Source organism: Panthera onca, chromosome B1 (genome assembly GCF_046562875.1).
Source record: "Panthera onca isolate mPanOnc1 chromosome B1, mPanOnc1 haplotype 2, whole genome shotgun sequence".
In the NCBI taxonomy this organism is placed as follows: Eukaryota; Metazoa; Chordata; class Mammalia; order Carnivora; family Felidae; genus Panthera; species Panthera onca.
The window spans coordinates 11834300-11862086 of NC_138342.1; the positions used below are offsets into that span (position 1 = coordinate 11834300).

At 42.4% G+C, this 27787-nt stretch overlaps 1 protein-coding gene across 1 annotated transcript in view; it reads left to right on the forward strand.

The window, feature by feature from the left end:
• Nucleotides 1–297: 297 nt before the first annotated feature.
• CD38 (CD38 molecule) overlaps nt 298–27787 on the forward strand; it is a 57406-nt gene continuing 29916 nt past the window's right edge. The window contains exon 1 of the mRNA XM_060655392.3: nt 298–935. Within this exon, the coding sequence (XP_060511375.3) occupies nt 682–935 (254 nt within the window). The 5' untranslated portion in view covers nt 298–681. The remainder of the gene's footprint in view (nt 936–27787) is intronic.

Sequence of the window (27787 nt, forward strand, 5' to 3'; positions counted from 1 at the left end):
GAAGTAGATGCTGCCATTATCCCAGTCTTAAATCTGAAGCACAGAGAGATCAAATAACGTGCCCAGTATCACTCCAGTAGTGGGTAGAGGTGCCGAGTTTGAACCCAGGTTTCATTACTGATGCCACTTGAGTTAAGGGACGAGGCTTGAGTGGAGCTTTTGAAGAGGGCTGAGCAGGCATTTGTCAAACTTGTCAAGTAGAGGTAGGGCACCCTCCCTCTCCTTCTCCCCCCACCCCACAGACAGCATTGCTTATGGGCAGGTGCAGAGGTAGGCAGCCGGCCTTCACACTTTCCAGGAGGGGGTGGGGCTAAATTGTAAAGTGCAAGGTTGAACAAGGGAGCTGGTGGAGAAGCATAAGGATATATTGTGTTTTTCCGGGGCCTGCAGAGAAAGCTTAAGGAGGCCGCTTTTTCCTGCAACTGCAAAGCGTGGTCCTTGTCTGCTCAGGAGTCTGGAAGTGAGCGGCGGCGGTAGTCGTAGAGGCCTTTCAAGTCCTTGAAATCCTTATTGGTCCTGCCGGCCAAGGGACTTTGGAAGAGGGGGCGGGGGTGGGAAAGGAAGCCGTGCAAGATAAAGGGGAGGTGCATTTTCAGAACCGGGCTAGCTCCGTCCTCGCTTTCGGACCGGCCGCGGGTGGTCTCTCCTGCAACTTCGCGAGCGGACCCCACGGCGGACCCCATGGCCGACCACAGGTTCAGGCCCGTGTCCGGGGAGAAACCCTGCTGCGACATTTCCAAGAAAGCCCGGATCTGTCTCTGCGTGGTTTTCGGTCTCCTGGTCGTGGTGATCATCGCGGTGGTGGTGGGGATCGTGATGTGGCGCCAGCCGCCCCAGCACCAGGAGTGGAAGGGGGCGGGCACCACCGCCCATTTTTACGAGATAATCCTCGGACGGTGCTACACCTACACCCAAATCGTGCGACCCGAGCTGGGGTGAGTCGGCGTCCGGTGGCGCGCGGCGGGGCGCGGCGGGGCACCGCGGGGCACCGCGCGCGAAAACAAAGCATCTTGTATTCCGCCGGAGAGCCCGCCGGCCAGTGCCGGCTGGGGAGCGCTGGCCTTGACGTTCCGCGCCGCTCGCGGGAGCGCCTGGCGTCGGCACCTGCGCGCGCGGGCGGGCGGGGAGCGCGCGGTTCCGCGGCGGATCCCTGGGCGCAGACGCCCGCCTTCTGGGCAAGGTGCGCGGCGCCGGCGGGGCCCCCCTCCGCGCTCGCCGCCGCGCTGCAGGCGCACAACTGGTGGGCGCGGAGGATCGCGGGCGCTCTCTGCTTTGCAGGGGACTTCTGTGCGCGGGCTCTGGCCCGGAGAGTTACCGGTGACACCTGCCTGGTTAGGAGGCTTCTGGAGCCTGCAGGTGTGTGTGTGTGTGTGTGTGTGTGTGTGTGTGTGTGTGTGTGTGGCGGGGGGAGCGGGAGGGGAGGGGGGAGGATGGCATCAGAGGGGCCAGACCACTACAGTGAGTTTTATTCATGAATATAAAACAGCACTTCTTGGCGCCCCCAGGGATAAATGGGACAGAGAGCTCAGTGACAAAATTAAACCAAAACACTAACTTTGGAACGTGAGATAAAATTTACACTGTCAGGTGCATCGGTTCGACGCATCGGTACCCACCCTGAAAACACCACCCACATCAGTCTGCGGAACCTTTCCCGAGGGTTCCTCTTTCCTCCTCCCACCTAATCACCCCCAGAGGGAACCGCTTTCTTGACTTTCATTCCCAGGGTTTGGTTTCACCCACAGAACTGATTTTTGAAGTTGTGCATGAAGTAGAACCAGCCGGAAGCAAAAAGCTACTTCTCAGGCTGCCGAAGGCGGGCACGGGAGCCACAATTTCTGTTGGGAGTGTGGGATCGCGCAATGAATTCCGCCTGCAAACCATCCGCAGCCCGGGGAGCCGAGCGGTAAAATCCGCACCCCAACCCCCCACCCCACCAGCCTCCCCGCGCGCTTTCCGCCCCCCGATTCTTGCACATTTTTTTCCAGGCCAACGATTGCCGGGGTCGGTCCCGTAAGTGTTTTGCTTCCCAGTAATTAAATAGTTAATTGAGAAATCAGAAGTTGAGGCGTTTCCCTTAGGCTACACTTAAAGTGTTGATAAAATCAAGCGCTATCTATCCTGACTTGGTAATGATCGACGCGGACGTTTAAGTTTCATTTCATGTAACAGTTTTAAGATTTCTGTTGTTGTTCAATGTAAATTCACGCTATTGGTTAGATTATCATCACCGGGTAGCAAGCCCGAGGCTCCGTAGGGACCACATGACTTTTTTAATGTTTGTCAGGGCGCCCGGTCAATATTAAACACACACACGCAGACACTATGTAAATGGGTTAATAATTCATACGGTACCACGTGCTTGTCACTTAAGAAATATGAAATCACCGAGTCCCATAACAACTAACTGTGTGAGGCACTTGACTGCCGCCCCCATTTTAGAAACGAAGAAATTGAAATAGAGTTTGAGTCAATCGCCCAAAATTTGGATCCAGAAACTGGGCTCACCCCCTGTGCTATGTTGCCTATGTATGTCCTGTATGTAGAGTGACCGCAGAATTTACTATGTCTGGGACATTTTGAAGACAAAGGGGATGCTGTTACTAATTATGCTGAGTCCATAGACTTATACCAGAATGTATGGTCACTTTATCCTCGGAGAGTTTAAGGACACAACTTCGGGAATGACACTGGCTGGGGTTTAAATCTCGGCTCTGTCAGTCACAGTGTAGTTTTGGGCAAGATACTTTCTCTGGGCTGCAATGATCTCAGAATGGAGAATGGAATGATGTGGAAATTCTTCCACATGTGGAAATTCTGAGGATTAGGAGGAATAATCCCGATACACACAAAGTGTTAATGCTATTGTTTTTGGAAAGGCAGTATCACAGTCACCTTTTAACAATAATAAATAGAGATCAAGGCCAACATGAAAATGGATACCTAGTATTAAAGCTATTTAAATTACAATTCAGTGTATCTGTCCTCCATGTTGTTTCCTTTTTTTTTTTTTAAGTTCATTTATTTTGACAGAAAGAGAGTACAAGCAGGGAAGGGGCAGAGAGAGAAGGAGAGACAGAATTCCAAGCAGACTTCACACTGTCAGCACAGAGCCGGGTGGCAGGTTTGAACTCCCAAACCCTGAGATCATGATCTGGGATGAGATCAAGAGTTGGAAGCTTAACCCACTGAACCACCAGGTGCCCCAAATTTATGTTGTTTCTAATTTTTTGTTTTACTGTTATTTTTTAAAAAATTAAACACATGGCCCTGGAGATCTTTCCGTGTTAGCACAGGTAGATTTACCTCATTATTAAAAAAAACAAAATTTTTTTTTTAGTGTTTATTTTGTTTTTGAGAGAGAGAGAGAGAGACAGAGAGAGAAAGAGAGAGAGAGAGAGAGAGCATGCATAGGGGAAGGGCAGAGAGAGAGGGAGACACAGAATCTGAAGTAGGCTCTGAGCCATCAGCACAGAGATCATTACCTACAACCTTATGTCTGTGGGATGACTGGGTGACCCAAGAGACAGGCAACAGCTGTCTTAACCCACTGAGCCACCCAGGTGCCCCTGATTTATCTCATTCTATAGGGTAGAGGTAACTATTTCGGTCCACAAAAATTCGTTTCCAATTTTCTTTTTTTTAATTTTAAAAATATTTTTATTTATTTTTGAGAGAGAGAGAGAGAGAGAGAGAGAGAGAACGAATGAGCGGGGGAGGGGCAGAGAGAGAGAGAGACACAGAATCTGAAGCAGGCTCTGGGCTCTGAGCTGTCAGCACAGAGCCCGACGCAGGGCTCGACCCCAAGAACCGTGAGATCATGATCTAAGCCAAAGTCAGACACTTAACCAACTGAGCCTTCCAGGCACCCCAAAGAAATTGAATTTTTAATTTAAAAACTACCAAGAAAGAAATCTCCAAGCCCAAGTGGTTTTAATGTAGAATTCTTCCAGATATTTAAAGAAGAATGAAAACCTATCCTACACAATTTCTTTCAGACATAGAAGAGGAAGAAATAATTCCCAATTTTTTTTTATAAAGCTAGTATTGCCCAAACCAGACAAAAACATAAAAATAAAAAAATGAGAAAAGAAAGAAAACTTCAGATCAATATTCCTCATAAATACAGATACAAAAATTGTGTTTTTTACAAAAAATTTTTGACATTTATTTATTTTTGAGAGACAGAGAGAGTCAGAGTGCAAGCAGGGGAGGGGCGGACAGGGAGGGAGATACAGAATCCAAAGCAGGTTCCAGGCTCTGAGCTGTTAGCACAGAGCCCGATGCAGGGCTTGAACTCACAAACTGTGAGATCATGACCTGAGCTGAAGTCTGATGCTTAACCAGTTGCCCCTATTTATTTCTTCTTACGGGCATTCCTTATATATTGTAGATCATGTATGTAGTATTTTCTTTCTCTCTGCTTGTTGTCCTTGGAACACTTATAACTTCTGTTGCTCCCCTGACTCTTGAGACTTTAACTTCAAGGTTATGACTCTGGTCACTAATCTCCTTCTTTCTATGTTGTTGAAAGTCTGGCATGCTATTTCCCGTGTAGTCATACTTCTCAGAATCAGAAATCTTTTCCCTGATGAGTTCTGAGATCATTCCTGCGATCCTCTTTTCCCATCTACTCCTTGCTGGGTCACTGTTCCCTGCTTTGGTCTTTTATACTGGGCCAGAACTTCACTTTATGTCAATTATTCAACCTTGTAATTCCATTTTGACCTGGTATTTCTAGTTCTTCTTACCTCTGTAGGTCTTTATTATAACTACGTGTTAATATACACAAATTTGACATGTTACGTGATCCCAGGCAAAACAAAACCAGTATCAAAAACAATGTATATGACAATCGTAACTATATAAAACTGAATGTAAATGGAAGAAAGGCAGTGAAATACGGTACTGCTGGGTTAAGGGAACTGTTAACGGCTGATTCTTATTATTCCACCACTGATTTTAGGCCTTTAGTAAGTTTCTTGTAGATTTCTTTCCTTATTATTCTTCAGTTTCAAATGGTCTACAATTGGCATCTTGCTTATCTGTGACTACATAATAAACGACTCCAAAACTTAGTGATCTAAAGCATAAAGCATTTCATTATTTTACATGACTCTTGGATCAACTGGGCTTAACTACGTGTTTCTTCTGCTCCTTGTGATGTTGGCTGGGACTGGAGTTATTTGGGGGCTCAACTAAGTTGACATATCCAAGATACAGGGGACATCACTCACATGAGGGACACCATGGAGGGGTCTGCTGAAAGGCTGGCATTACCTGGGATGCTGGAAAGGTGGACTATCACAATGTCTCTCTGTTGTCTCAGAGTCTAGGAGTCCCAGCCCTGATGTTTTGACCCTGTGAACATGGTTTACTGGCAGCCCCTGGATGTGATTACTGCCTCGTGACCATTTCTTAGTTTGATATTCTTTTACCAGGAAAGACTAGGAATGAAAAGCAGCTTTATTTTCCAACCCAGCAAATCCTGACTTGGAAATGTTTGCTCTTGATTCTGTCTAAAAATGAATCTGTACCTTATCGTGTGCGGTGAAAAGAAATGAGGTGCGCCTCTGACATTCTACCTGGAAATCTCCTTAGGCAAATTCCTAAGTTCCTCAAGTATTTCTATTACTGCGGACGACAGTGTTACCACAACCATCTAACATGGGTCAACTTTTTCTTAGACTCCAGTGACAGTTTCCTTCCTGTGTGTCCAGCCTTTAGGAACAGTCCCCTTAAGGTCTTTCTGTCTTTCTTTTTTCTTTGTAAAGTTTTATTTACTTAAGCAATCTCCACACCCAAGGTGGGGCTTAAACTCAGAACCCTGAGATCAGCAGCCCTACACTCCTCTGAGCCAGCCGGGTGCCCCTCCCTGAGGTCTGTCTTACCCCAGCCTGCCACTCACTCCCAATGCTGGTGCCACGCTGTGGTAGTCGGTGTTCTCCAGGGAGAGGGAGAGAGTGAGAGAGAGGTGAGGAGGGGCGGGGATGGGGGGAGAGGAGATGTTTATTTTAAGGCATTAGCTCCCACGATTGTGGCAACTGACAAGTCCAAAATCTGAAGGGGGTGCAGACAGGCTAGAGACCTAGGGAAGAGTTGATGTTGCAGCTTGGGTCCGAAGGTTTATTTGCTGGCAGAATTCTCTTTTTCTTGGGGGAGCTCAGTCTTTTTCTTAAGGCTTCAGCTAATTGAATGGGGCCCATCCACATTATGGAGGGCAATCAGCTTTACTTAGAGTCCATCCATTTAAGTGTGACATCCACATGTGTGTGACCAAATATCTCGGTCAAGTGTACACAGAGAATGAGCGATCATGCTCATGTGTCAGGGTTCTGTTACAAATCACCTCACTTCTGGGTTCCACTTTCTGTTTTGGTTACCTATTGCCGATAAACTACCCTAAACTGTAATGACATAAAATGACAATCACTTACTATCTTTCAAGATGCTGCGTGTTGGCTAGCATCAGTTGGATGATCTGCTTCACTGAAGTCATCTGGGGGGTTGAGTCGACTGGAACGCCCCAGACGTTGTACTTGTGTGGTGGTGCTGTGGTGCGTGGGCAGAGCGGGGATGGCCAGGGCTCTTTTTCTCTGTGTCATTTCAGGGCGTCTCCTCCTCACAGCCCCCCCACATGACCTCACCGTGGTGCAGCTACGTGTCTTCAGAGTTCCTCAACTCTTTCCAGGGGAGCCTGGGTCTAGACCCCTAACTAGCACAGCATCTCTTCCACTATATTCATTCTTCAGGTTAAAGCGGTCACCAGGGCAATGAGAAAGAATGAAATATGGCCCTTTGTAGCAATGTGGATGGAACTGGAGGGTGTTATGCTAAGTGAAATAAGTCATACAGAGAAAGACAGATACCATATGTTTTCACTCTTATGTGGATCCTGAAAAACTTGGCAGAAACCCATGGAGGGAGGGGAAGGAAAAAAAAAAAAAAAAAGAGGTTAGAGTGGGAGAGAGCCAAAGCATGAGACTCTTGAAAACTGAGAACAAACTGAGGGTTGATGGGGGGTGGGAGGGAGGGGAGGGTGGGTGATGGGTATTGAAGAGGGCATCTTTTGGGATGAGCACTGGGTGTTATATGGAAACCAATTTGACAATAAATTTCATATATTAAAAAAAAATAAAAAAATAAAACGGTCACCAGGCCTGTCCAGGTTCAAGAAGAGAGAAAACAAGCTCTACTCTGTGATGAGAAGAGTAACAAAAATTTTGTGGACAGCTTTAGTCCTTCCTGTATCTTTATGTTAGCTTTTAAATTTTTTAAAACATTTTACAAATTTATTTATTTATTTATTTATTTATTTATTTATGTATTTATGTATTTATTTATTCATTTATTTATTTTTGAGAGAGAGCAAGAGGGAGAGAGAGAGAAAGACCTCAAGTGCGGGAGGGGCAAAGGGAGAGGGAGGGACAGAATCCCAAGCATGGAGCCCAACGTGGCCTGGTCCCAGGACCATGAGATCATGACCTGAGCAGAAATCAAGAGTCAGATGCTTAACCAATGGAGCTACCCAGGGATCCCTTTATGTTAGTTTTAAAATTTTTTATTTCTTTCTTGTCTTTTTTGTTCTTCTGTGACATCGATTGCTCTTTATACATTATTACCTTTTATTAACTAGATTTAACAATGATAAAAAATGATACATGCCTCCTGGAATATAAGCTCATTGAATCTAGGGGCTTTTTGTTGAGTGGTATATATTTATGACCTAAAATAGTGCCTGCAATACAGTAAGCAGAAATAGTTAGTTGAATTAAATGAACAAGCCAGTATATTACGAATAATAAAAACAAACAGAGCTATAATAAATATACCTCCCCAACAAACTTCCATACCATTGCTCCCAAATCCCCATCAATCTCTATTTTGGGCTAATAGAGCATTGATGTTTCTTTTATATAATAGCTTCTCAATATTTCTTTGTAGGTCTTTGGACTTTATCTTCTTTATATGTTCCTTTTCCTTCATTTTCCTTTTCCAAAATCTCTTACCCCATACAAGTCACTTTCTGTCAGTCTTTTAGTGTGGGTAGGCAAGTATTGAAACTTGTCCCTGCTTATCAAGATGGAACTTCCTTAAGTTAAACCAGGGGCAGAACATTCCGGAACAGGTGACACCTGGTTCTGCTGTCTCAAGGTCACACCCAGGAGCTGCATTATGACCCAAGATGGCCCTGGGCACGAGACCTAAGAGACGTGTGGCCAAGACTCACCAGAGTGTTATCAGGTGCTTAGTGCTGACAATTTGGAAATATTGGTACTGTGGGAGACTGTCACCTGTCCGGGCAATAGTCAGGAGCCAGGGAATGTGGGTGGAGGGTGGAGCAGAGTCTGCAGGTGGAAATGGAGAGCCAGCACCCAGGGAGAGATGGGCCTCCAGGGAGGTAGCCAGAGGTGTAGTTCAGTTCCAGGAATCTTGCTGCCTTGGAGAAGACCAGCCCTCCCCATGAATTTCAGCCATTGATGATAGCTGCTGGCTGTTCAGGAACAGGAGAGGGCCTTCTTCTGATAGTTCCCTTCTTCCCTGCCCCATACAAGCTGGGGTTCCTGAGGGAAGATACCGTTTTACTCACCCCTGCATCCTCTTTCGTCCAGCACATTGCTTGTCACATTATAGTCCCTTGGTAGATGCCTGCTAAGGCGAACTCAGTGAAGTCCTCATCATGCTTGTTGAAACATAGACATACACAGTATTTAGAGACTCAATCAGAGAACATTCTTCATCCATCTTAACTTGCTTTCTGATGATCACAGAAAGATCATCTGCCCTGTGCCTGCATTGACTATTATTTCTGATTCCTTTTTCTTCATTTCACAATTTCTTTTTGTTTCTCCTTCCTCTTCAAAATTTCTAGCAAGATTTCTCAGGGACCAATTCTTCATTTTCACTTCCCCATGACTCCCATTTGAATGACTACAGCATTTTATTAACTTCTACTCAGTGAAATTTATGAGTCCACAATGTACAAAATACAAATTCCTACAAACACATAATAAAGATGCACGGTGCGCCTGATGCTGGGGCTCCTGCGGGGGGAAGTGGGGTTCAGAGAGGAAGAAAACACCAGTCCTGCTGTCCAGGGTCCTGAGGGGAGGTCTGGGAGGACTGGCCTGGAGACAGTGCTGCTGGGCAGTGTGATCTGTAATGGCACATGGGTGTGTACGTGGATGAGAGCGGCTCCTTGGAGGGAGGGGTGGTTTCTGTGCTCTAAGCCCTTTGCTAGATTCTGTAGGGGTAAGAGGTACTCAAGTACCTGTCAAACAAGAAAATATGTGAATTGCTCTGAGCCAAGTGCCTGCACCATGCCACAGAGTTTCAGACATGAGCACCATCCACCTGGTGGACCAGAGTTGGGAAAGACTTCATGAAAAAAGTCACGTATGAGGTCTTACTTTTACCATAGAATTTCAGCAAAGGGTGTTCTGAAGAGTGTGTGTTAACCTGTTGACTGAACCTGGGAGACAGATAAGATGGTACTCTTGGAGGAAGACTGGCCAATGAATGGACCAAAACTCTTTAAAGGCTGTAGGACCTTGGCAGGACCCCACTGGTGAGAGGGTGTGAACCTCATGTTGGCCCACCCACAACCTGGACCCTCTCAGTGTGTGAGAGAATGAGCGTGAGTGTATTTGCACAGGACAGAATTCTAGCATGTTTTCCCTGTGGGTGATGGGATGACCACCAGCTCAGTGTCTGTATTCCCAGCTAGACCCTGAACATCATTAGAGCAGAATGAAGTTCATGGCCTCACATTCACCTGTGTGTCCTCGATGCTTAGTTCTATCATGATTATCAGGCTTCCTTTAACCCCATTTTTCATTCTGGGGCTCTGAAACAGAGACCAGTAGCCAGAGTCTTAGATGCACCTGACTAAACATGGAGGGCAAAATAGGGAAAGTGAAATTGGTTTCAAAGTGTAGGCCTGGGTGCTGCTGTGATTACAAATGTGGAAGTTGGGCCACAGAGCTGAGTTATCTCTGGAAGGAAGGGTGGAGTACAAATGCAAACACAGTGTGTTTAGAACTTCCAGACTTGAGCTGCTACCAGGACACCTGAGAAAATGTAGCTCTGGGGTAGAATCTTCCAGAAGAGGAGCCTGCTTGAAAGTCTTGGGAACACATCAGATGGCTGAGTAAGGAAGGATAGAGGTAAGGGAAGAGGGAAAAGGAGAGACGTTACTTCTGTGATTTGCTTTAGAAGTTCCTAGAAAGGTCATGAGTGCTCACTGCTGACATCCAGTCCGTGCTTCTTGTTCTGGTGTTATTATTAACAGCTGAGGGAAGTGGCAGTATTCCTCCTGTAGAAAACTTGTTCTGTATCACAGTGGACACTCATGACTTGTCTGCTTCCTCCTTTTGTCTTTGGAAAGAAAGCCCTTGAAAAACAGTTGCCAGAAGTCCATTTAGAAATTTTGAACAGAGAAAGATTGGGAGTCAATGTTTATGGGCTGTCTACAATGTACTCAGAAATTTATATATATTTTTTAATTTACCTTACTTATTTTATTTTTATTTATTTATTTTATTATTTTTTGCTTCTATTTTTTAATATAAATGTTATTGAAATTTAAATTAAAAAAATTTTAATTTATTTTTGAGAGGAAGAGAGAGCAAGCATGGGAGAGGGGCCAGAAACAGGGAGAGGAAGACACAGAATCTGAAGCAGGCTCCAGGCTCTGAGCTGTCAGCACAGAGCCTGATGCAGGGCTCGAACTCATGAACTGTGAGATCATGACCTGAGCCGAAGTTGTATGCTTAACCAACTGAGCCACCTGAGAGCCCCTAGAATATTATTTTTTAACTTATTTATTTATCTATTTTTGAGAGAAAGCATGAGTGGGGGAGGAGCAGAGAGAGAGAGAGAGAGAGAGAGAGAGAGAGAGAATCCTAAGCAGGCTCCACACTGTCATTATGGAGCCCAATTTGGGGCTTGAACCCATGAACCGTGAGATCATGACTTGAGTTGAAGTTAGACACTTAACCGACTGAGTCACCCACATGCCTCTATTTAAATTTTAGTTAATTAACATACAGTGCAATATTGGTTTCAGGACTAGACTTCAGTGATGAATCACTTACATACAACATCCAGTGCTCATCACAACAAATGCCTTCCTTAGTGCTTATCACCCATCTAGCCCATCTCCCACCCATCTCCCTCTGTCACCCATAGTTTGTTCTCTACCATTAAGGATCTCTTGTGCTTTGTTTCCCTCTCTTCTCTTCCACCCACTTCTCATATATTTGTCTGTTTTATTTCTTAAATTCCAAATATGAGTGAAATCATATGGTACTTGTCTTTCTCCAATTGACTTATTGTGCTTAGCATAATACATTCTAGCTCCCTCCACATCATTGCAAATGGCAAGATTTCATTCTTTTTGATGGCTGAGTAATATTCCATTATGTATATATTCATATATATATATATATATATATATGTATAAAACATATTCTTTTTAAAAAAAATAATTCATTGTCAAGTTAGCTAACTTATAGTGTATACAATATAGTCTTGGCATTAGGAGTAGATTCCCATGATTCATCCCTTACATACAACACCTAGTGCTCATCCAAACAAGTGCCCTTCTCTTTTTTTTTTTTTTTTTTTTTTTAAATTTTTTTTTTTCAACGTTTTTTTATTTATTTTTGGGACAGAGAGAGACAGAGCATGAACGGGGGAGGGACAGAGAGAGAGGGAGACACAGAATCGGAAACAGGCTCCAGGCTCCGAGCCGTCAGCACAGAGCCTGACGCGGGGCTCGAACTCACGGACCGCGAGATCGTGACCTGGCTGAAGTCGGACGCTTAACCGACTGCGCCACCCAGGCGCCCCAACAAGTGCCCTTCTCAATGCCCATCACCCATTTTCCCTGCCTTCCCAACCCCCCACCCCCATCAACCCTCAGTTTGTTCTCTGTATTTAAGAGTCTCTTATGGTTTGCTTCCCTCTCTGTAACTTATTTTTCCTTCCCTTCCCCTATGGTCTTCTGTTAAGTTTCTCAAATTTCACATATGAGTGAAAACATATGATATCTGTCTTTCTCTGACTGGCTTATTTCACTTAGCATAATACCCTCCAGTTTCATCCACGTTGTTGCAAATGGCGAGATTTCATTCTTTTTCATCACTGAGTAGTATTCCATTGTATATACATACCACTTCTTTATCTGTGCATCAGTTGATGAACATCTGGGCTCTTTCCATAATTTGGCTATTGTTGATAGCGCTGTTATAAACATTGGGGTACAAATGGGGTACAGCACTCCTGTATCCTTTGGATAAATTCCTAGTAGTGGTATTGCTAGGTTGTAGGGTAATTCTATTTTTAATTTTTTGAGGAACCTCCACATTGTTTTCCAGAGTGGCTGCACCAGTTTGCATTCCCACCAACAGTGCAAGAGGGTTCCCCTTTCTCCACATCCTCACCAGCATCTGTTGTTTCCTGAATTGTTAATTTTAGCCATTCTGACAGGTGTGAGTTGGTATTTCAGTGTGGTTTTGATTTGTATTTCCCTGATGCTGAGTGATGTTGAGCATCTTTTCATGTGCCTGTTGACCATCTGCATGTCTTCTTTGGAAAAGTATCTGCTCATGTCTTCTGCCCATTTCTTCACTGGTTTGTTTGTTTTTCAGGTGTTGAGTTTGGTAAATTCCTTATAGATTTTGGATACTAATCCTTTATCTGATATGTCATTGTAAATATCTTTTCCCATTCCGTTGGTTGTCTTTTAGTTTTGTTCATTGTTTCCTTTGCTGTGCAGAAGCTTTTTATTTTGATGAGGTCCCAGTAGTTCATTTTTGCTTTTGTTTCCCTTGCCTTCAGAGACATGTCAAATAAGAAGTTGCTTCGGCCAAGGTCAAAGAAATTGTTGCCTGTTTTCTGCTCTAGGATTTTGATGGTTTCCTCTCTCACATTTAGGTCTTTTCATCCATTTTGAACTTGTTTTTGTGTATGGTGTAAGAATGTGGTCCAGTTTCATTCTTCTGCATGTCGCTGTCCAGTTCTCCCAGCACCATTTGCTAAAGAGACTGTGTTTTTTCCGTTGGCTACTCTTTCCTGCTTTGTCGAAGATTAGTTGGCCATACATTTGTGGGTCCATTTCTGGGTTCTGTATTCTATTCCGTTGGTCTATGTATCTGTTTTTGTGCCAATACCATACTGTCTTGATGATTACAACTTTGTAATACAGCTTGAAGTCTGGGATTGTGATGCCTCCAGCTTTGGTTTTCTTTTTCAGCATTACTTTGGCTAGTCAGGGTTTTTTTGTGGTTCCATACAAATTTTAGGATTGTTTGTTCTAGCTCTGTGAAGAATGCTGGTGCTGTTTTCATTGGGATTGCATTAAATGTGTAGATTGCTCTCAGTAGTATCGGCATTTTAACAATATTTGTTCTTCCTATCCAGGAGTGTGGAATGTTTTTCCATTTTTTTGTGTCTTCTTCAATTTCTTTCATAAGCTTCCTATAGTTCTCAGCATACAGCTCTTCTACTTCTTTAGTTAGGTTTATTTCTAGGTATTTTGTGGTTCTTGGTACAATTGTAAATAGGATCAATTTCTTGGTATCTCTTTCTGTTGCTCCATTATTGGTGTATAGAAATGCAACTGATTTCTGGACATTGATTTTATATCCTGCGACTTTGCTGAATTCATGTATCATTCTAGCAGCATTTTGGTGAAGTCTTTTGGGTTTTTCATGTAGAGTATCATGTCATCTGTGAAAAGTGAAAGTTTGACTTCTTTGCCAATTTCGATGCCTTTTATTTCATTTTGTTGTCTGATTGCTGAGGCTAGAGCTTCCAACACTATGTTAACAACAGTGGTGAGAGTGGACATCCTTGTCTTGTTCCTTATCTCAGGGGGAAAGCTCTCAGTTTTTCCACATTGAGGGTGATATTAGCTGTGGGCTGTTCATATATGGCTTTTATGATGTTAAGATATAGTCCTTCTCTCTTGACTTTCTTGAGGGTTTTTATTAAGAAAGGATGCTGTACTTTGTCAAGTGCTTTTTCTGTGTCTATTGACAGGATCATACGGTTCTTACTCTTTATTCTATTAATGTGATGTATCACATTGATTGATTTGTGAATATTGAACCAGCCCTGCATCTCAGGAGTGGATCCCACTTGATCATGGTGAATAATTTTTTTTTATACACTGTTGAACTTGATTGGCTAGTATCTTGTTGAGAATTCGTTAGGGATATTGGTCTGTAATTCTCCTTTTTAGTGAGGTCTTTGGTTTCGGAATGAAGGTAATGCTGGCTTCATAAAATGAGTCTGGAAGCTTTCCTTCAGTTTCTATTTTTTGGAATAGCTTGAGAAGAATAGGTATTAACTCTTCTTTAAATGTCTGGTAAAATTCCCCTGGGAAACCATCTGGCTTAGGACTCTTATTTGTTGGGAGATTTTTGATAACTCAATTTCTTTGCTGGTTATGGGTCAGTTCAAATTTTCTATTTCTTCCTGTTTGAGTTTTGGTAGTGTGTGTGTGTGTCTAGGAATTTGTCCATTTCTTCCAGATTGTCCAGTTTGTTGACATATAATTTTTCACAGTATTCTTTCATAATTGTTCATATTTCTGTGGTGCTGGTTTTGATCTCTCCTCTTTCATTCATGATTTTATTTATTTGGGTCCTCTCTCTTTTCTTTTTGAGAAGTCTGGCTTGGGGTTTATCAATTTTGTTTATTCTTTCAAAAAATCAGCTCTTAGATTCATTGATTTGTTCTACTGTTTTTTTTTTTTTTTTTTTGTATTCTATATTGTTTATTTCTGTTTAATCTTTACTATTTCTCTTCTTCTGCTGGCTTTGGGCTTTCTTTGCTGCTGTGTTTCTAGTTCTTTTAGGTGTGTGGTAGGGTTCTGTATTTGGGATCTTTCTTGTGTCATGAGATAGGCCTGGATTGCAATGTATTTTCCTCTTAGAACTGCCTTTGATGCATCCCAAAAGGTTTGGACTGTTGTGTTTTCATTTTCATTTGATTCCACATATTATTGAATTTCTTCTTTAATTTCTTGGTTGACCCATTCATTCTTTAGTAAGATGTTCTTTAACCTCCATGTATATGGAGGCTTTGTAAATTTTTTCTTGTGGTTGATTTCAAGTTTCATAACGTTGTGATCTGAAAATATTAATGGTATGATCTCACTCCTTTCGTATTTGTTGAGTGCTGTTTTGTGACCAAGTATGTGGTCTATTTTGGAGAATGTTCCATGTGCACTTGAGAAGAATGTGTATTTTGCTGCTTTTGGATGGAAAATTCTGAATATATCTGTTAGGTCCATCTGGTCCAGTATGTCATTCAAGGCCACTGTTTCCTTATTGATTTTCTGCCTACATGATCTGTCCATTGCTATAAGTGGAGTATTAAAGTCACCTACAATTACCGTATCTTTATCAGTGAGATTGTTTATGTTTATGATTAATTGATTTATGTATTTGGGTGATTTCATATTGGGGGTGTAAACATTTACAATTGTTAGCTCTTCTTGATGGATAGACCCTTTAATTATTATATAATGCCCTTCTTCATCTCTTGTTACAGTCTTTGGTTTAAAATCTAGTTTGTCTGATATAAATATGGTTACTCCAGCTTCTTTTGACATCCAGTAGCATGATAGATGGTCTCCATCCCCTCACTTTCAATCTGCAGGTGTCCTCATGTCTAAAACGAGTCTCTTGTAGGCAGCATATAGATGGATCTTGTTTTCTTTTCTTTTCTTTCTTTTTTTTTTTTTTTATCATTCTGATACCCTAGTCTTTTGATTGGAGCATTTAGTCCATTTACATTCAGAATGGTTATTGAAAGATATGGATTTAGTATCATTGTGTTCTCTGTAGGTTTCATGCTTGTGGTAATGCTTCCGGTCCTTTGTAGTCTTTGCTGCTTCCCACTCACAGAGTTCCCCTTAGGATCTCCTACGGGGCTGATTTAGTGGTCATAACCTCCTTTAGTTTTTGTTTGTCTGGGAAAGACTTTATCTTTCCTTTTATTCTGAATGACAGCCTTGCTGGATAAAGGATTCTTGGCTGTATATTTTTCCTATTAAGCACATTGGATATTTCCTGCCACTCCCTTCTGGCCCACCAAATTTCAGTGGATGACAGGTCTGCTGTAAACCTTGTGTGTCTATGCTTGTAGGTTAAAGCCCGTTTGTCCCTAGCTGCTTTCAGAATTCTGTCTTTATCTTATGTTTTGACAGTTTCACTACAATATGTCCTTGTGTTGACCTGTTTTTGTTGATTTTGTAGGGTGTTCTCTGTGCCTCCTGGACTTGGATGTCTGCTTTCTTCCCCAGATTAGGGAAATTGTCAGCTACAATTTGTTCAAATAAGCCTTCTGCCCCTTTCTTTCCCTTTTCTTCTTCTGGAACTCCTATGATATGGGTATTATTTCACTTCATTGAGTCACTTAGGTTTCTAATTCTCCCCTCGTGGTCTAGTAATTTCCAATCCATCTTTTTTTTCAGCTTCATAATTTTTCATAATTTTATCTTCTATTTCACCTGTTCTCCCCTCTGCTTCTTCCATCCTTGCTGTCACTGCATCTAGTTTATTTTGCATCTCATTTACAACATTTCTTAATTCATCGTGACTATTTCTTAGGTCCTTAATCTCTATAGCGATAGAGTCTCTGCTGTCTTCTATGCTTTTTTCAAGCCCAGCTATTAGTCTTGTGACTATTATTCTAAATCCTTGATCAGATAAATTGTTCATATCTGTGTTGAGCAATTCTCTGGCTGTTATTTCTTCCTGGAATTTCTTTTGAGAATTCTTCCACTTCATCATTTTGGCTAGTTTTCTGTCTTCTATGTGTTTTAATAGCTTGTTATATGTCCTGCACCTTCAAATACTACTATATTAAAAAGGGGTCATACACTGTCCAGGGCTTGGCACTTTAGGAAGTGTTTTTAGAGTGTGTTGTGTGTACTCTGTTGCATTTTTTGTTGGTTTATCTCACTGCTCGTAGTGGTGGATTGGTCCAGGTGTGTTTTGACTTGTTCATTAAAGTAACCCTGGAAAAAAGGAAAAAAGGAGGGGAAGGAAGAAGCCTTATCTTATACAAAGAGAGAAATGACAGGGGCAGAAAAAAAAAAAAAAGATCAGGCAGAGAATCAAAGAAACTATAGGGCTTAATCCAGAGATAGAGAAAGAGAGGAAAATAAAGAAGAAGGAGATACAGAAAAGCTGTAAAGAGAATAGAATAAAAGTGCCCGATGAAACAAAGAAACACCGGAACAGAGAAAGAAAGACAGAAGATGAAACAATAACAACAAAAAAACAGACAGACCTACAAAACCACAGGACAGTTGTCTGTTGGTGCCTTGGAACTGGTGGCAGTGCTGGTCTGGAAGAGGGGCCCTCTGGTTCCGTCAGTGTCAATCTCACTCTGGTCGATAAGCAGTTAGCAGACCCGCAGGGGCAGGGTTTGGTGTAAGTGGTCCTGCCTCCACTGGAGGCTGTTGTCCTGCTCCCTGAAGTCCCACCTTGTTGGTGATGGGAAGAAAAATGGTGACAGTCTCTCCTCCCTGGACTGAGTGTCTCAAACCATGCTGCTCAGGCAGCCTTCACAGAGTAGCCCAGGCAGGCTGGCTCGCCCTGCTCCACAGTCTCCTGCAGCTCCTAGGTGCTTTGCTTGGATTCAAACCCCTATGTCTTAAGGTATCCTCCCCAGCCCGGGTCTAGGGGAGTGCCACTCTGCCCAGCTGACAAAGGGCCTCTGGCTGGTGCCTGCTGGGTCTTTTGTCCATGTGTGGGCAATAAACCCTCTTCCCACAATACTCAAGGGAGGGACTGCTCTCTCCCAGTGTGTCCTTGAGATTACTGCAGAACCTGTGGCCGGCTCCCCTCCCACTCAGGTGCACACACACAGCCAGCTCTGGTCTGGAACAAGTTGTGCACCCCTGAAAACTCTGATCTTTAGCTCCTAAGGCTGTTTGCAAGGTAGAAACTGGCTCTGTCCGTATTTTTCGTCCTCCCATCCATGGTCCAGAGAGGTTTTTCTCTTGTCCAAATACAATCCCACACTTACACAACCTCTCTTTCTCTTCCATTTTTCTCTCCACTAAAGGGGATACCCCCCTCCATGCCTATGCTGCTCCTTTTATCTCTCCTGATACACAAACACACAACTCTGTCCTGCCAACCTGTCTCTGTATGTCTGTGGGGATGTTTCTGTCACTCTGGAGCCTGGATTCCTGGTGTTCCAACTGTTCTGGCCTCAATACTGCTGTGTTTGAGGGATGAGGGAAATTCCAATCTTCCTACTTCTCTGCCAGCTTGACTCACTGCTTATACCACATCTTTATCCATTCATCAGTCGATGAACATTTGGGCTCTCTCCCTAGTTTGGCTCTTGTTGATAAAGCCGCTATAAACATCGAGGTGCATGTGCTCCTTCGAATCTGTATTTTTGTATCCTTTGGGTAAATACCTAATAGTGCAATTGCTGGGTCATATTGTAGTTCTATTTTTAGTTTCTTGAGGAATTTCCATACTGTTCTCCAGAATAGCTGCACCAGTTCACATTCCCTGGGTCTTTTGTCCTTGTGGGGGCAATAAACCCTCTTCCCACGATACTCGAGGAAGGGACTGCTCTCTCCCAGGGTGCCCCTGAGATCACTGCAGAGCCTGTGGCCAGCTCCCCTCCCGCTCAGGTGCGAAAGTTGGTTCTTTTTAAACTTTATCAGAATCGTGTCAGAAAAGTCTCGGGATGCACATCCTGTGGTTGGGGAAATGGAGCCTGAGAAAGGTTAAATAATTTGGCTTACCCTACAGTCAGAACAGGCTGGGTAATTTGTGGGTCCCAGTGCAAAATGAAAACGCAAGACTCATTGTTCAAAAAGCAAGAGAAAGCTCTTACTTTCTTCTGAGGTCTTGTCACACCGGTCAGATGGTTTTTACTTGCTATTTAATGTTGAGATCCTTGGACACTGGGATTCTTGCAGGGACAAAGCTGACCCTCCCAGGTACCTGGGGCCACACTCTACAATTCAGCTGATCCTTACCCTCCTGCACTCATGCTCCTGCGGGGGGTGGAGGGTGGCAGCTGGAGAACCTTCCCTCCCTTGGGAGGTGAGAAAACAGTAAGAGGTCTGAACAAAGCTTCAAGCCCCTGGTTCAGGCTTCAGTTGCCCATTGGCCTTCTCCTACAAGACACAAAGCAATGATAAAATTATTGAGAATTTCTAGACAGCAACTGCAGAGCATTAAACTCCAAGCATGGGAACTTTCTGAATCCAGGGCCCCATGTGACTGCTTTGGTCAGATGCCCACGAAGTCGGTTTTGTAGTTAGTACATGGCAGGGTGGGGATTGAAAGTTGTTTTCTTTCCATACTTGGGATCATCAGACCCACCAGACTGATGGAGAAACTGAGACATGGAGTGATTCTTCTAAGGACCAGGGCTGGTAAGTGCGAGAGCTGGTTTTTGAACTAACTGCACAGCCTGCAGCCATTGTATCCTACAACTTCCAAAAGACTGTGTTCTCAGCACATCTCAGGGCCTGAGGCAGCCCATTCCTAACATAGGAGCATTTGTGTAGTCTCCTGATGGAGGCATCTGTTATTTTGTCTGTCTCAAAGGTGAGTCATGAGGCCGCAGTGTGAGGTCCTTGGGCTCCCCCTTTTAGGGAAGCAAGGTCCCAGAGCCCAGAGCATCGTCGTACTGTACTTACAGATCTCTGCAGGTAAAGCAGCAGAATGCCGTGTCCTGCCTGGTGGCCAGAACATTTTCTTTGTGGCTCATCTCTCCTCTTGAACCATCACCTCCTAGAGCTGGGTCAGGAAAGATGGTAGTGTATGCTCTGCTCTCCTAATCCTGTGCCTGTGGAAGGCATTGCTGAGTGATCCCGGCACACCGGGTGAGCCTGGCCCAGCCTCAAAACTGTCTACACAGCGTGCCACATAGATGCCTACAGTTGGCCGGAGTTGGCCGGAAAGATACATTCCAAGAGATCTATTCGTCATTCTGTGTCAGAATTGTGTTGCTTGTCAGCCTAAGTAGGTCAATGTAAAGTCTTATTTATCCTACCTGGGAAGAGCCACCATCATCCCATCTGTTTTCAGTCCTAGGTGCTTAAGTTCAAGAGTGACTAACAAGTGAGTTGATCCTGAAGTGGGGGCAGCAGGAGAAGAAGCTGGATAAAGAAGTTTGAGGGCCTGGGGCTGCTTGGCTTGAAGAAATCTGATGTGACAGAGTATGGGTGACTTGGGGGTCTCTTTTGGGTGAAGAATAGTCTCGATGCCAAGGGATCAGGCGGGTGTTGTGTTGCTCTCTCTGTAAGGCAGAATCAGAGCCTCAAATAGCAAAAAGTCAAGAATAACAGCCAACATTTGCACAGCTCCTCACGACTGGAATTTATGTGTCAGGGTAGAAGTTTCAGCAAGTTAAGAGCACGCCTTTCATTAATAGAAGCAACGCATGCCAAAGATTTATTTACTCATTTATGAAGAAATCAGTAAAATGATAACGTCAGTTCAAAGAACACCTTGGGGGCACTAAGAATTTATACATATTTAAAGTAGAATATTAGATAGGTTAGGCACAAAACTGGTTAATGCTCTGCAAGTTAATTAAAAGCCATAACCTTTGGGATGTATCTTTTCTATCAGACAAAAATTATTTGCATCTTTAGCCAACAGGATGTATATTGTTACCACCTAACTTCATAAGCTTTGATAGTGAATAAAAATAACAAAGATACATTCTGCTAGATAATTAAATAACTGTCGGGGAAAACCTATCAAACAATTCCCCGTTAAGACATTGAAAGGACATCCTGCCCACTCCAAATTGTAAATATTTTCATAACACATTTATCCCGTAAGTATTTCTCAAGCTCCTGTTATGTCCCAGAAACTCTTCTCAATCCTAGGGAGAGAGTAGTGAATAAAACAGACTACGCCCTTGCTCACAAGGGTCTTTTATTCTAGTGGGATTGGGGTCCAGACAGTGAATAAAGCAGGAAAATATACCGTGTGGCAGATGATGGAAAGTGCTATAATGTGGGCTCGGGGGTGGTGTTAGGTACAATAATAAAATAAGAAAAGCTTCACTAAAAGCTGACATTTTAGCAAAGACATGAATAAAGAGGGAGAGCAAACCCAGAAATGTCTGGGGGAGAGCCTTCTAGGCAAAAGGAAGAGGTGCAGAGGCAACGCGAAACAGCACAAGCCCCAGTAGGATTGGAAGTTTTTGTTATAGAAATGTTCAAAAAAAAAAAAAAAAAAAAGGCAAACTAGAAAGAATAGTAGTTAACCCCATTTCCTAATACCCATCCTTAATGATTATCAACATTTTGCTGTCTTATTTCTTCAATATCCTCACTTTTCTTTCCCTCTAAAGTACTTTAAAGCAAATTCCAGACTTCATGTCATTTTGTGTATAAATACTTCAGTCCATATCGCTAACAAAAAAATAACATTTAAAAAACATAGTTGAAATGCTATTGTCATACTTGACAGAACTTGATTTTCATAGTTAAAAAAAGGTTTTTCTTTTTCCACTTACCCAATTTATGTATGGTGCAATTAAATTATATAATTAAAACAAGTAAAAACATATTTACAAGTTTGTGGGTTTATTTTTATTTTTATTTTTTAAGTAGGCTTCATGCCCAAGGTGGGGCTCAAACCTACAACCCTGAGGTCAAGAGTTGCACGCTCTACTGACTGAGCCAGGCAGGTGCTGTAAGACCAAGTTTTCTTTAGCATGAAGATGTTAAGAACAAAACGGGAAGCTGGATGAGATAAAATCAAGAATTGATTTCATGCCCACACACGCGCACGCGCGTGTGTGTGTGTGTGTTTCGCGTGTGTATGTGTGTGTGTTTCAAAGACTCAGGGTTTGGTAGGGGAAGAATAATTTTTTTCATGGATTTTTGTAATTGACCTCAGTGGGGAATAGGGCATCATCTTTTTCAACAAAATATCACCAGTAAATATCTACTCTGAAAGGATGGGATGATGAGAATCTTGTTTTGAAGACAAAAAAGAAAGTGAAAACTGACATCAGAAATTTCAAGAATAAATGGAGAAAGAGAGTAACTTTCTTTGTCCTTGCAATGACTTATTTTTTCCTAATTACAAAAATAAAACAAGCCTATTAGAGTATATTCAGAAAAATACATAAATATAGAGAGGAATACAAAATCACTTGACCCCCAAAATGGAATTCTAAATAGTGATGAATGCCACAATTACCAAAAAATAAAAAATAAAAAATAAATAAAAATAAATAAATAAATAAAAAGGGAAGTGTCGAGCTGCTTAAATGGATGGTTTCAGAATAAGCAGTTTTACAGAGCTAATTTAAATACCTTGTATAATATGACATTTACAAAAATTGCTAAGGTCCGGTTTTCCACTTCCTAGTAGGATGTATCAAATATGATGTATCCACGTGGTAGAAAGTTATCTACATCTTTGGTCCTTGGATGCTTCGAAACAGTAAAGTCTGACTTGAAGGGACATTAGAAATTCCCCAAGGCATATATTTCTTTGGTCTCCATCCATGTTTGCCTTGATTCTGTTCAAATGTTACTTTTATTATGACTATCAAGCAAATATTATAGTTATTGTGTTGGGACCGCACAGTTTATTTTTGTTTATTCTTTTTTAAAGTTTATTGATTTATTTTGAGAGAGCGAGTGTGTGAGCGGTGGAGAGGCAGAGAGAGAAGGAGAGAGAGAGAATCCCAAACAGGCTCCATACTGTCAGCACAGAGCCCAACACCGGGCTGGATCTCATGACCATGAGATCATGACCTGAGCCGAGATCAAGAATCTGACGCTTAAGGAACTGAGTCACCCAGGAGCCCCTCATAATTTAAATATTATCAAATTCATAATAAAATTTTCCTCCTCATTATTGCGTCTCCTGGGAGTAAGAATTGATTGATGAATGAACTTATCCAGAGCAGGGTCAAAGTTGGCAGTGACCAAATCTCCTTGGGAATTCTTCAAGAGCAAAGAAAGACTAAAAACATACAGAAACTGAGAGATGTAAAATTTCAAAGAAGGTGTGAGACTTAGGTCAAAGATGGTCGATCACATTTCATGTTTTAGCACTTTTTAGATGCAATTTCTTCAAAAGGACTGTTGAACTGCCGGATAGGAACACATCCATTTACCACCACCAATAGCCTCCTTTGTCTTTACCTGGCTAGTTGACGTCATCTTCCCTCTCAAGGGACGTCTTTTGCTTTCTTCAGTATTCCTTATTCACACATCAGTATCTCCTCTCGATTTGTCTTTTTTTTTTTTTTTTTTTTTTAGGCTTAAAGAAATAATGTGTGACCGGGAAAATCAAAATACACCTCCCTTCAGTTTCCCTTCTTTCTCAGAGGCAAATACTGCTGTGTGTCTCTCTTGCATCTTTTTAGAAATGCTCTCTGGATATCTAAGCATTTTTCCCATATTCTCTCCCCCGCCCCACACATTGTCCCCTCTGTGCCTCACTCTTCTGTTTTCATTTTACAGTTGTATCTTGATTATTAGTGTAGTTCTGTCTCATTCTAATGGTTACATCATATTCCAGTGTATGGATTTACCATATTTTACATTTGTACTGATGGGCAATTGATGTTTTTAAAAAAAACTTTTGTAATATCTTACAAACAGTGCTGCAATAAATTCTTGTGTGAGATAGAATCTTGAAACGAATCACTAAATTCAAGGCTATACCATTTTTAATTTTGAAAATAGCCAAATTTCTATGAGGCAAATCACCTCTTGAGGCAATAAAAGTTTCTGTTTTGCCATACCTGTACAATATAGGGTGCTTTCAAACTTTCTGATTTTTTTTTTATCAATCTGATAAGAGAATATGTTACTGCATTCTGATTTTAATTATTATTTATTTTGTGTTTTGCCCTGCAGAGTAAGCTTTGTTTTTTCCCGTTACCAATGTATTTTGGTAATCGTAATCATGTTGTTTTAGAGATTTATCCTTGTGGATATATGAGCTCCAGTTCATTTATTTCAACTCGTGTATGAGATCCTGCTGAATGACCATATCTTACATGAATTAATCTATTCCCTTATCCTCAGTTTCTGCTGGCATAAACAATGCCAGAACACAAGTCTGCTCGTGCATATGATTTCCTCCTAAGGCATTTAGCTAGAGATAGAAATACTAAGCCAGGGGGCGCCTGGGTGGCTCAGTCGGTTAAGCGTCCGACTTCGGCTCAGGTCACAATCTCGCGGTCCGTGAGTTCGAGCCCCGCGTCGGGCTGTGTGCTGACTGCTCAGAGCCTGGAGCCTGTTTCGGATTCTGTGTCTCCCTCTCTCTCTGACCCTCCCGCGTTCATGCTCTGTCTCTCTCTGTCTCAAAAACAAATAAACGTTAAAAAAAAAAAAGAAATACTAAGCCATGGCGTATGTCATCTTCCCCTTTATTGAGTGTATTAGTTTGCTAGGACTGCAGTAAGGAAGCACCGCTAGCTGAGTGGCTTAACAAATGTATTGTCTCACATTTCTGGAGCCAGAAATCTGAAGTCAAGGTGTCAGAAGGGATTGTTCTTTCTGAAGGCTGTGAGGAAGAATCTGTTCCATATCTCTGTCCTAGTTTCTAGAAGCCTTGGCTGTTCCTTGTCTAGTATAGGCCATTCTCCCTGTGTCTTCACATTGTCTTTCTTCTGTGCGGGTCTCTCCCTGTGTCCAACTTGCTCCCTTTTACGAGGATCCTGGTCATATTGGACTAGGGTCCACCCCTATCATCAGCTTAACTTGAACATCTTCTAGGACCTTATTTCCAAATAAGGTCACAGTCTGAGGTCGTGGGGGGACATCTTTTGGGTGGACACAATTCATCCCCTAACAGTGAGTGTACCAATTAAGATGCTTTTGGCTACAAGTAAAAGAATACTCAGCTGAATGTAGTTTACTTATTTACTTATTTAAAATATTTTTTAACGTTTACTCATTTTTGAGACAGAGAGAGAGAGAGAGAGAGAGAGCGTGTGCGCACACAAGCGGGGGAGGGGCAGTGAGAGAGGGAGACACAGAATCTGAAACAGGCTCCAGGCTCCGAGCTGTCAGCACAGAGCCCGACGTGGGGCTCTTACTCATGAACCGTGAGATCATGACCTGAGCCGAAGTCGACGCTTAACCCACTGAGCCCCCCAGGTGCCCCTGAAAGTAGTTTAAAACAAGAGGTTTTTACAGACACACATAACCAGCCAACCAGAAGTGACGTGGTCCTAGAGTCCGGTTCAGCTGCTCAGTGATGGACCAAGTCTTCTTATTCACTCTCCCATCTCCCTGGGTGGCTTCTGGTCCCAAGATGGCTGCTGCAGTTCCAGCTATTATGTCTTTCCTTATAGAACGATGCCCAGGGACAGAGAACAGGAGGATGGCAAGAATGCCCCCATTTCAAGTCTCTTTTTATCAGAGAATAGCATCTTTCTCGGGAGACCTCTCTCCATTGCCCCTGTGCTGAATTTCATTAGCCAGAATAGAGCCACATGGCTCCCCAAACTGGAAAGGAGGCTTGTGAGCTATTTGATATTTTGAATCAACGTGATAGGAGGCATGCTTTGCCAAGAGGGAAGAAGAGTGAGGAAAATCTGTTTGGGCTGGGAACCAGCAGTGTCTGCCATATTACCTATGGCCAGACTGGTCTCCACATTTGTGGTGTCACCTGACTTTCGGAAAAGTCCTTGTTGCTCTGTCCTCACCATCGCTCGGAACAATTTTGCGCATCTTTTTGTGGCTTCAGTTTTCATTTTCCTGATGACTAACACAACTGATCATCTTTTTATGTGCTTACATTGGCCGCTCTGGTGTGTGTGTGTGTGTGTGTGTGTGTGTGTGTGTAAAGTACCTATTTTTGTATTTTGCCTGTTTGTATGTTGAATTGTCTGTCTCCTCTACACATTCAAGATCCTAATTTTTTGTTAGTTTTGCAGATTGCGAATATGTTCTCCCGATCTGTGTCTTGACTCTTGACTTTATTAGATTCCTTGTATTACTGATGATTTTAATGTAATCATATTTATCTTTTGTGGTTGTGCCTTTTGTACCCTATTTAAGAATTTGTTTTCTCAGAGGTCACAATAAAGGTCACATGTATTCCAAAAATGTTAAACATTTGCTTTTTGCAATGAACTCTTTTATCCACTTGGAATTTGTCTTCGTGTGTGGTGTAAGGTAGGGACTTAATTTCATTTTTTCCCCACAGATGGATAGTCAGTTCTGTGAGTACTATTTATCAAACAATTCATCCTTTCCTAAGGGCTTTATAATGCCACTTTCGTTTGCATTTCAGACCTGTTAGCTTGTTTCTGGGTTCTCTAATCTGTTCTATAATCTATCCCTAAACAACTACCACATTGTTTAAATCACTAATGTCTTGATATCCAGCAGGCACTGTCTGATTTCTGTTACTAGATATTAGTTTACATTTTTTGGGAGTACTTATATAAACAGAATCATATCCCGTGTACTCCTTTGTGTCTGGCTTTTTCATGGCCTCCATGTGATGTTTTCGAAATTCATCCCTGTTGTATGTATTAATAGTCTGTTCCCTTTTATTTCTGAATAGTAGTCCACTGTGTGCTTATATACCTGAACTTGTTTATCCATTCCTCTTTTGATGAACATTTGGCTTGTATTTCACTTTGGATATTGTGAGTAAAGCTCCTATGAACAAAGTTTCTGTGTGGATATACAGTTTCGTTCTCTTGGGCAACTACCCAGAATTGAAATAGCAGAGCCACATGCTTTAGCTATTTAAGAAACTACCAAACTGTCCTACAAGGTAATTGTATAGTTTTACATGTTCACCATCAGTGTACAATTATTCTAGCTGCTACACATTCTTTTTTTTAATCTTTATTTATTTGTGAGAGACAGAGACAGAGCATGAGCAGGGGAGGGGTAGAGAGAGGGGGAGACACAGAATCCGAAGCAGCTCCAGGCTCTGAGCTGTCAGCACAGAGCCTGACGTGGGGCTCGAACTCATGAACCGTGAGATCATGACCTGAGCCGAAGCTGGCCGCTTAACCGACTGAGCCACCCAGGTGCCCCTAGTTGCTACACATTCTTACTAACACTTGATATTATCAGACTTTTACACTTTTAGCCATTCTGATGCATTTGTAGTGGTATTTTTATGGTGCTTTTAAAAAAGCATTTATTTATTTATTTTGAGAAAGAGAGAGAGAGATGGTGAGCACACAACCGGGGGAGGGGCAGAGAGACGGGGTGAGAGAGAATCCAAAGCAGGCTCTGAGCTGTTAGCACAAAGCTCAACGTAGGGCTCAATCTCATAAACTGTGAGATCACGACCTGAGCCAAAATCAAGAGTTGGACATCTAACCAACTGAGCCACCCAGGCACCCCTTATGGCACTTTGAATTTGCATTTCCCTCATGACTAATGGTGTTGAACATTGTCTCGTGGGCTTATTGAAGTATGCTTTCAAATCTTTTGCCAATCGTAAAAAAAAAAGTTGGTTTTTGTTCTTACTATTGAGTTGTCAGTTTAGGTATTCTGGATGCAAGTCCTTTGTCAGATGTGTACTGAAAGTTTTTCTTTCATTTTGTGACATGCCTTTTATTCTTCTTTAATGGAGGCTTTTGAGGAATCAAGTTTTTTTTTTTTTTTTTATCTTGATAAGATCCAACTTGTTCACTTTTTCTTATATATATCTTGCCTGACTTATGATGAGGTTACATCCCAATAAACTCATCATATATTGAAAATATCATAAGTCAAACATGCATTTACTACACCTCACCTACTGAACAGCATAGCTTAGCCTAG